The sequence below is a fragment of the Asparagus officinalis genome, unplaced genomic scaffold (assembly GCF_001876935.1).
Source record: "Asparagus officinalis unplaced genomic scaffold, Aspof.V1 AsparagusV1_Un1770, whole genome shotgun sequence".
NCBI lineage: Eukaryota > Viridiplantae > Streptophyta > Magnoliopsida > Asparagales > Asparagaceae > Asparagus > Asparagus officinalis.
The window spans coordinates 1-9,743 of record NW_017974029.1 but is presented as its reverse complement, the minus strand read 5'-3'; the positions used below and the strand labels follow the sequence as shown (position 1 = coordinate 9,743).

Here is a 9,743-nt window from a genome sequence, read left to right as displayed (position 1 = left end):
GTGTTTGAGACTTTCGACCAACGGCCACGCGATAACACGCGCACGGAGGAATTTCTAGCTATTCTACAAAGCACTGAAAGGCAAAAGATGAAGAAGTCAAGAGATTGAAGCCATTCACAACACCATTCTACGAATTTCGGCTCAACAAAGGCACTGGAAATTGCAGGGAAACTTATCATATCCAAAGTGTCCCATACCCTCTCTAAAGAAGAATTTATGAGTCTGAGATACTTGGAACGGGGTATCTGTAGACATCAAAAAATGCTACAAGACATTCAACACCACTCAAGAATATAGAACAAGAACATATACACGTCATAAAGAACATAGATATGGGGGCGCAGGACATGGTGCCGCGGCTACAGGGCGGGCATGACGAGTGCCCGCGCTAAGCGCGCGTCGCGAGCCAAGGGCCGCGGCTACAGCGCGGCCAGCCTATGTGTCCGCTAACCGCTGCAACCTATGGTGCCGCGGCAGTTAAAAGGATGCTACAGATATAATACAATTATCTGATGATCTAATTAAAGCTCCACCGTGGCGGCGTATCCAGAAATAGAAACAGTGTGGCTACTGAACATTCATTAAACCACAAAAAAGGTGGCTTAAAGGTCGTGGGAAAACTGTTTCAAACACGTATGAACGTGGGCTAACTGCCCCTTGGAGCCGCGCGAGTGTCGACTGCCGCGCCTGCCGCCGGCAGCTGTCACTGCCCACCGCCTCTTGGCCGCGACAGTGTCGCTGTCAGCGCCCTTCAGCCGCCCGACAGCAGTCAGCTGCCCGCCTAAAGATGACAGGTATTGACCAGCTTTCATTCGCTTCAGTTCATCGTCTAAGGAGCCCTATAATACCCCCCTATGCCCATCTGACAGGCTGAGCATTTTCCGAGAGATTAAGAGCAGAGAGCTTGAGTTTTGGTGATTAGAGCAAGAGAGAGCAGTCTTCCTTCTTCACAACATCCTCAGAGTTTCTAGCGAGGTCCATAGAGATCTAAGCTCAGAATTGATCTTTGGAAGAGTGACCATCTTACATCGATCAAGATATTCACCTGTCAACATTCTTACTTCGATACACGAAGGAGAATCATTAAACCCTCACGTTCAATCAGAATCTGTGATTTGGTGGTCCACGAGTCAAGCGCTCCGGCACAGAGGCAAAAGATCCCACAGCAAGCAGCGATCCAAACAACGGTCCTGGTTTGTTTCTCAAGAGTTGTATTTTCCTTTTCTTGTGTAAAAGAAGTCTTATAAAAAGACTATCTCTTTGAATTTATTGTAATCGACCGAAGATATAATGAATTTCATGACAAAACCAACTTTTGACCCAAACACCAATTTACCTTCCAATGATGCCTCCTTGGAAGGCCCCTAAATGCCTGAATGAACACCAAATAGAAGACCCTTCAATCATCAAATAGAAGTGCCAAACTCCACCTCGGTCTCCTTGCTCATACCAACGTGCTCAAAAGGACTTCAATATGCAGGTCAAGGGCACTTCTCAATAATCCAATGCACCGTATCAATAAACAAATAACCCAGCCTCAAATCCTTCTATCTCGGCCAACTATCTCAAAGCACTAACAAATGAAGAATAGATCCAAACTGATAAAGGAGAGAATTTTACCTCCAAATGAAACCCTAACAAGAGTCTCCAAACGATCTCACCCCGCACGACGGCAACGAGATCCACAAATAGGAAAAATCTCACCTTTATCTCCAAACGAAGCCCTCGAAGAGCCTCCAAAGCGATCTACTCCTCCAAATAGCCCAAGCGCCAACAAACCAATGCGGAATAAACGAAGAATAGATCCAAACTAAAAAAGATAGAGTCTTTGCCAAAAAGATCTCACCTTTCTCACCAAACGAAGCCCTAACCGAACTTCCAAATTGATCTACTCCTCTAACCAAGACAAAACCCTAGATCTGAAATCTGGAGCTCTGATACCACTTGTTGTGCGCGTCGCGGAAGCGTGACAACCAAACGGGCGTGCTTCGAGAACCAAATCAAACAAACGTCGAGATAAAGGCTAAACAAATCAAAACAACGGCACAAATCCAAACACAATAGTTTTACGTGGTTCGGCAAGTTGCCTACGTCCACGGGGCAAGAAGGGGGTGGGGTTTTTACTAATAGAGAAAGAGTACAAATTGAGATTACAAATCACTCGAAGGAACAAACTAATCTTACCAACAAGCTCTTAATCTCTCTAAACAAAACCCTAAACAAATAGCTCAGAAAATACCTCTTTTCTGTGCTCCAAATATCCCTAATTTTTCTTCTCCACCAAATTCTCTCTTCCAATTGTTCCATATATATAGAAATCCTAAAATCATAAACATACTAGGAATTCTAAACCAAAACCAAATTAAATTAGGAATCCTAATAACCTATTACCAAAATAGATTAGGAATCCTAATAACCTCATGTTACCAAAATAGACTAGGAATCCTAATAACCTCATGTTACCAAAATAGATTAGGAATTCTCTATCCAACACTTCTGTTCCCGAACATTATAATAAAATTTACCTTCCATGTTATTATTTTATTTTATATTCTTAGAATATCACATTTAGTAAGTCAATAATTATAATTAGGCTATTATGTGTCAGTATTAGATTAAATACAATAATCATACTTCTTTTAAAAGTACGAGTTTAAAAAAATCTTTCGGTAGACGAAAATACCTTTAAAATTCAAATACTAATACATTTAAGTAAGAGTAAGTTGATAAATTAATGAATTCTTATTGGATATACATGGTATGAAGATAAATATATAGTTTAAATTGAAATATAAACCTAAATGATATTATTAAATGCCAAAGTTATAAATATATACAAGATGAATGACGTATATGCAAAAACCAAACAAATTAGGGAGACAAATAATGTCCGCCCCAGAAGTTGAACATTGGAACAACGTAGACCTACAAATGTACATAATGTGGACGAGGTATTTGCAAAATCCACCAAACAAATTAAAGAGACAAAATCATTCTGAAAATTATAAAAAAGAAAAATTAAAACAAACGACTGCGATATGAGGACACAATGTGGCAATCTCTCACCAACTAAAATTCAAGTAGTTCACGGTACTGCATAATTAGTTTTAAAGTTTAATTATACTATTATTATTTAAATAAATACTGTTTATATAAAAATCAAAGAGAATCTCACACATATCTTAAATCTCAATGCCAATCGTAATATTTACACATTGGTGTTGGTTAAAATAAATTTCATGTATGAGCTTAACTTATATAATCCTACTTTAACCGGATTAGATAATTTAATTTTTTAACACCTGAACTCTTCCACAAAATTAAAAGAAAGTAGCAATGCTATAGCTATATATATCCTCAGGATCACAAATATCTTTAAAATGAATGAAGAAAACCACACAAACAAAAACCATAGTAATTACATACACACACCCACTATTTTCAAAACCACCATTCTCCATCTCCATATATTATATATCCACATACCAAATTAAGCTGCTGGAGTTTCTCATCACCAACTACACCATTGATCAACCCTTATTTTTTCCTTTGTACTTAAACTGTATAACACGTTCATTGTGATGAGGACTCACATGGATCCTCTAGTCCTCTGCCTGCCTTGAACGTCCAACAAAAAAATAATGTACTAGGCATTGTAGTTAGTTAATAATGTGATCCTATCATTATAAATAAACTAAGTAAAGATTAATAATTCTTAAGAATGTACTACATTCCCCTATCTTCCACTGTAAACTTGTTAGTTGTTTATTCTTGCCCCCAAGAGATTTTTAAAATTAATCATCTATTTCATAAATTTTTTTAAAATGTTTAAATAAAATTTATGACAAAATGTAATAATACATGTTTATAGATTTTAACTCAAAATGAATCTTACTTATTTTATAGTAAGAAAATAAAAAAATATCACGTGCATTGCACGTGCACAAGAACTAGTAAACTTAAATTGTCAAGTATTTCTCTAATTAGTCCACTATAGGGATATTTTTATAGTGCCCCAAAGCATTCATATTTTGATATTACTCCCTCAATCATCATACTTGGAGTTAGTTCCCTAAGTTAGTTAAAATTTTGAAGTTAGTCCCCAATTATTGTAGTTTTAAAATGAGTTCCCTAAATCTTTTAAGGTTGTCAGAATTAATCCATTAATCCTTCAACTAAATGCTAATTAAAGGAACTAAAACCTTTCTCAATGCTAATTAGAAAAAAAATATAATCAATAAGATTTCAAAAATTATTTATAGATCCACACAAACAATGTATTAAATGTAAAAATATTGCAAAAAAAGAAAAAAGAAACACACACCACAAAAATGCAATCAAATAGGAAAAATATAGAACAAAGTAGACATTTACTTTATTCTTCAAGTAAAACCTTTCTTAATTGTTTCTTCCTCCTGTCCTTATAGACCTAACTAGAGTATTATTAATAAACGGTTGCATAATGGCGATTTATAGAAAACATCTATGAAAAAAATATACATGTCTAATAAAAAGAAACAGAAGTTACCTGAAATCAAGATCTTCTTTTATGTATGATGATCTTTTATGTATGAGGAAGAGAGGAGAATGAATATACCAAATCTGGAAAACAAAACAAAATTTTGAATAGAAAATAGCCCCTAACCAAATTTTACACACACACACACACAAACACACACACACACACACACATATATATATACTAGTTTTTATGCACGTGCATTGCACGTGGTTAAATAATTTAAAAATGTTGTTTTATATTTATTTCATTACTTTAAATAAGTAAGATTTATCTTGAGTTCAAACATGTATTATTGAATTATAAAATTTATTAGTATTTTATTTAAATATTAAAAAAATTAAATGTAAAGGAATTTAAGCTAAATTTGGATGAATATACGTATCTGGCATATTGTAATTGTTAGTATGTATTTTAGTTATAGTAATGTAGAAAATATTTCAAAAATTTAAGTTATTTTAGATATTTTTTGACTTAAAAAGCTAAGATCATTGTTTGATTTACTGCAAACTTGTAAATTATTTTTGTTCTAAAAATTTTTAATTGATCACTACCACCAACACTTAACATGAACTTAATTAAAGTATGAAAGTAAATCTTAATCAAATTTGGTCCCTTATTCAACATGGCAACAATCTCAACAAGTACTAATTAGTAAGCCAAGTTTTTTTTTTGAAAACAATGAATATTGAGGTTTGTGACAATCCCAAGCAAATTTATCACAATAGCAATATATCCATTCATAGGATCAATAAAAGCATATTTTTATCGATTGCCTCTCACGAAATGCAGGATCATATATATAGAAAATAATAAAATATAGTAAAATGGTTAAATATCAAAGTGTAATTTTATTTGATGTAAGCAATCACATAAGCATACAAAACTACTAATAACTTCGCATGAAAATGCATTATAAAAATTCCAAATTGTTATAAAAAATTAAGATGTTATATAAAATGATTAAAAAATATTGTTCTTAAAAATTTCTAATTGAACCAAGATCAATCTTTCTCCACCTTTATCTTTTTTCTGGGAATTTGGTCCCCTATTCAACATGGCAACAATCTCAACAAGTAATAATTAGTAAGCCAAGTTTTTTTTTTGAAAACAAAGAATATTAAGATTTGTGACAACCCCAAGCAAATTGATCAAAAAAATAATTCTTTGCTAATTGGTTAAAGAGGCCACCTTTATATCATAAATGATTGATCACATGCTGCGGTATCCATAGACAATAATAAAATATAGTAAAATGGTTAAATATCAAAGTGTAATTTGATGTGATGTAAGTAATCACATAAGCATACAAAACTACTAATAACTCTGCATGAAAATGCCTTATAAAAATTCCTAATTGTCATAAAAAAATAAGTTGTTATATAAAATTATTAAAAAATATTGTTCTTAAAAATTTCTAATTGAACGAAGATTAATCTTTCTCCACCTTTATCTTTTTTCTAAGCAACTCTAGAGTAGCATCTTCATCATCTACGTTGATTGTAATATCAGACTGGAGTTGAATTTCTTGTGCTATTATATTGCCTTCGCCACGTTCATCTTTTGTCTTTTTATCTAACTTCACCAGGAATTTGAATGTTTTTCCGATGCTCAAAACAAATTTTTGGTAATATGGACTCTGATTATTTTTCTGTTGCAATGAGAACAAATGTTATATTAATACTTATGAATTTGTTTATTTTCTAATTTACTACTTGAATAGAGTTAGGAATTACCTCTTTCTTTTCTGTAATGAATGTTTCTGCTTTGCATCCAATAAGAGTTTCTGCTACGTCAAAAAGTGTTACTCTTGCATTATCCGTGCCATTTTCCACGAGAATCTTAACTAAGTACCTGTATTTTTCATTGTTAATTTCTAAAGACAATTAGTATTGTATTTTAATAAGTTAATGACATTAAAAAGATATATTACTTAACCTTGGTATTGGGTCATCAATGATTCTGCGGCATTTGTCATTTAGACACTCTTTACTAACATCTTTATCAACCTTCTTGTCACAGCCTTTGCAAGCATAGAACCATGGATCGAGCCTATTTAAAATAGTAGTTATATTTACCTTAAAGGTGCAATACTGTGCCTGTATATTAACAAAGTTTAGTTAGATTTAAATTTGTAGATGAGAATATGTATATAATATTGTACCTGTATCGAATTTTGTGACTTATGCATAATATCACTAATATGAATTTCCTTGGCATTTTTAAAAAGCGTCGATGGAGATCCTTTTGCTTTTGCAGATTCTTCCAATTGAAACCTGCATATTAGATTAAAATATAATAATATTTCATTATTGGGTTATATGAAAGTATGCTTGTTCTGCTTACCATTCCCTTAATTCGCTAGCTAGTTCTATTTTTGGGTTGATACATAATGTTAAAATAATTTGCGACGATATGCTTGTATCCCCTGCAAAAATAGGAAAATTATAGGAGTAATTTTATGTTTAGCTATCTTTAATAAGAATTTCAGCAATAAATTATGTACCTTGATATATAGAGATTTTAAAATCTGATATTGCTATTACAGGCTTATATTTGATTTCTGCTTTAAGAATTGATCCTTCATTTGTAGCTAAATCTCCAAATAAAGTTGCACGCATTGGCATTCCACTGCATATGAAAAAGAAAGAACGTTAATTTTTTTTCTCTTATGATATTGGAAATAAGTAACATGAATATACCTCATATCCATAAGCGTGATTTTCCCTCCTAGTGTCTAGTTTGTTGTGTCTTGTAATATAGTTGATCGTCGGCTTAACATTAGTTGTTATTGCAAGAATATTTGCAAGTGATTTGATAAAAAGATTATGATTCTGTAGATTAATGTATCATTTTGTATTGAAGATTTAAGTAAGAAGTTTGTAAGTACTTACTAATTTTTGTTGCATCTTTCATGAAAAATGCTTCTTCAAATTGGACAAATTTGTTAAATATGTTCTCCAACTGGAATCTTGTTGGTGCTTCTTTTATCGATACGTCTTTTGTTAGTACTAATTCAAGTGACTTGTGGATACTTGGAAAAGCTGGGTTTATTCCTTTCACTTCTCCATTTGAAATAAAAATAATTTTATTTTTTTGAAGCATATCTATAAATTTGTCGATAGTCTCTCCGTACATTACTGCTTGTATTTTGTTACCCTGCAAATATTATTAACACCAGAGATCAATGCATGGAAAATATAATTAATTAATACTAATCTATATATTATATGTAAATAGGGAAACATCATAAAAGGCCATTCTGATAGTTATCAATGTTTTAATGTAATTTACCGATTAGAAAATGAGATTTGGCAATATTCATATGATCAGATGTAACGTTGGGCAAACAATATAATATTAAAAATAATTTTATTTTACCTTTGTGTCAGCAAGAATTAGCTTTAGTATTTTCTACTGCCATCACATTGTTTATTTATTGATAAGAGAGAGGGGGCATAAATTAGGATTTTTCTAAAAATCCTAATCCTAATTTGTACTGTATCGGATCGGAGACCAGAGAGCTGACACTCGAATTGACAGAGGGAGAGGATTCCTACTGCCATCGAATTTACAGAGGGAGAGCGTTTTCTGGGGTTTTGCCTTTTGCCCCCCCTAGATTTATTTTACTTGCAGATTCACTCTTCACATTTTCTAATTCACCCTTACATTCTCCCGCACTATTTTTACGCTTTTCTTGCTTAAGACATTAACATCCGGATGAGTAAATTAGTAATTATATAGATTTTACGGTGAACCGAAAATAGCAATAGATTTACAGGGTATTATCGTATGTGAACAAAACATCCCTTATTTTTTCATGAAGCGGGAGGTACTTTTCATTTTATCTATTCTCGGTTTGAAATTTAATTATATCAAATGACAAGATGTTACCCCCTCGTCATTTTATCTATTCTCAGTTTGAAATTTAATTGTGCTAGATGACAGGAAACTTCACCGAACGCCGAAGAATGTAAGCATAAATTAGCAATGATTCGTATTCTATAGATGGATTGATAAGATAAATTTGGGTTTATATGTATAAATGCTAGCTGGAACATGGTTTTGGCTTTTATCTGTGGGGGAACAAGAGTTTTTCTTTTGGTTTGTAATTTCTGTTTGAACTCAAGTGCACATTCTTTTTGGTTGGGAATGTGTATCTTCATGTATCAGCCAATTTTTGGTTAATTTAGATGGCTGGATTACTGTTATGATTAACAGTAGTCCATCCTTTCTCTCAAAAAAAAATTGCAGAGTAAATTAGCGGTGTGTTATCTTTCCAAGTGCCAGAGATCGAGGGGCTGAAGGCCCCTCTCTGTTGCATATTGTATTGCTCAGCCGAAAGCTGGAGCATCCTCATGTACGTTATTCCATTATTGGTGACCATTAATTGATTCTTTTGCGTGATTGTTTTTGAAAAATTAAAAAATGATATGCAACCACGTGATTGAGTTTCAAAAACAACCATGAGTATGAATGTGAATGTGTTGTAATCTATGCAAAAACAGAAACTAATTAAAAGCTTGAAAAGAAAAAAGAAGAAGAGAAAATGTATCTATTTTCTATTTCGGTTTAATCAAATAAAATATATATCTAAATTAAATTAATATTAAACATAAAGATTTACCTTGATAGATGGGAGAACCTGCAACAATCAATATTTAATCCTCTAAATTCTGCATGAAAATTGAAGAAATTTTAAAATAATTTAAAGTGCCATAAAAAGTAACTATAGTGTAAAACAAATATCACCATTAAATCAAATACACAATATTTCTAAAGAATAATCATCATGAAAATAAAAAAGAAACATACATGTTGAAGGAGATGAAGTTACTATAAAAATTGTGTAATTTTTTGGTTTATATATAGGCATGAGGTATTGCATGTGATAGGATAATAGTCATAATTAGAGTTTTATTAGGATTAGGATTTGAATTAAAAAATACTCTTTAATCAATCGGATCTGAACAATGATAGAAAAAGTCTCTTAGACAATTTAATCTATTTTTAAATTGCATTACAGGTGCTTCAATTAATCTGGAGTCTACAGTAGAGTCTAGAGATAAGAATATTAAAGTAAAGTTGTTATAGTCTAGAGAAGTTATTACGTACGGGTGCTTGAAATACTCTTTAGAAAGTTATTAATCGGGAATTTAATCAAATAAGAAATATAACCACCATAACAAACCCATAAAATAAATCATTAAATTAAATTTAAAAA

The 9,743-nt window shown here is 32.2% G+C and overlaps 1 protein-coding gene across 3 annotated transcripts; it reads right to left on the bottom strand.

The window, feature by feature from the left end:
- Positions 1-6,055: 6,055 nt before the first annotated feature.
- On the bottom strand, positions 6,056-9,190 carry LOC109828484. Of its 3 annotated transcripts, none has more exons than XR_002243709.1 (5): positions 9,147-9,190; positions 7,026-7,150; positions 6,458-6,947; positions 6,256-6,373; positions 6,056-6,170 (listed from the first exon to the last, which is right to left on the bottom strand). XR_002243709.1 is itself a non-coding variant. In XM_020395468.1 (5 exons), exons 1-4 carry the CDS (start codon positions 7,230-7,232, stop codon positions 6,636-6,638), a joined length of 378 nt encoding a protein of 125 aa, XP_020251057.1. In that variant the 5' UTR covers positions 7,233-7,355; the 3' UTR covers positions 6,256-6,373; positions 6,458-6,635. The 3 variants fall into 3 exon arrangements, 1 of the variants encoding a protein (XP_020251057.1); XR_002243708.1 differs by lacking the exon at positions 9,147-9,190 and adding an exon at positions 7,222-7,355 and having other exon boundaries at positions 6,058-6,170; XM_020395468.1 differs by lacking the exons at positions 6,056-6,170; positions 9,147-9,190 and adding an exon at positions 7,222-7,355 and having other exon boundaries at positions 6,458-6,795; positions 6,866-6,947.
- Between the last annotated feature and the right edge of the window lie 553 nt (positions 9,191-9,743).

Coding starts and splice junctions, on each gene's coding strand:
- LOC109828484 (XM_020395468.1), bottom strand. Junction 6,948..7,025: donor TAAAATCTCTATATATCAAG/GTACATAATTTA, acceptor CTATTTTTGCAG/GGGATACAAGCATATCGTCG. Junction 6,796..6,865: donor GCTAGCGAATTAAGGGAATG/GTAAGCAGAACA, acceptor TCTAATATGCAG/GTTTCAATTGGAAGAATCTG.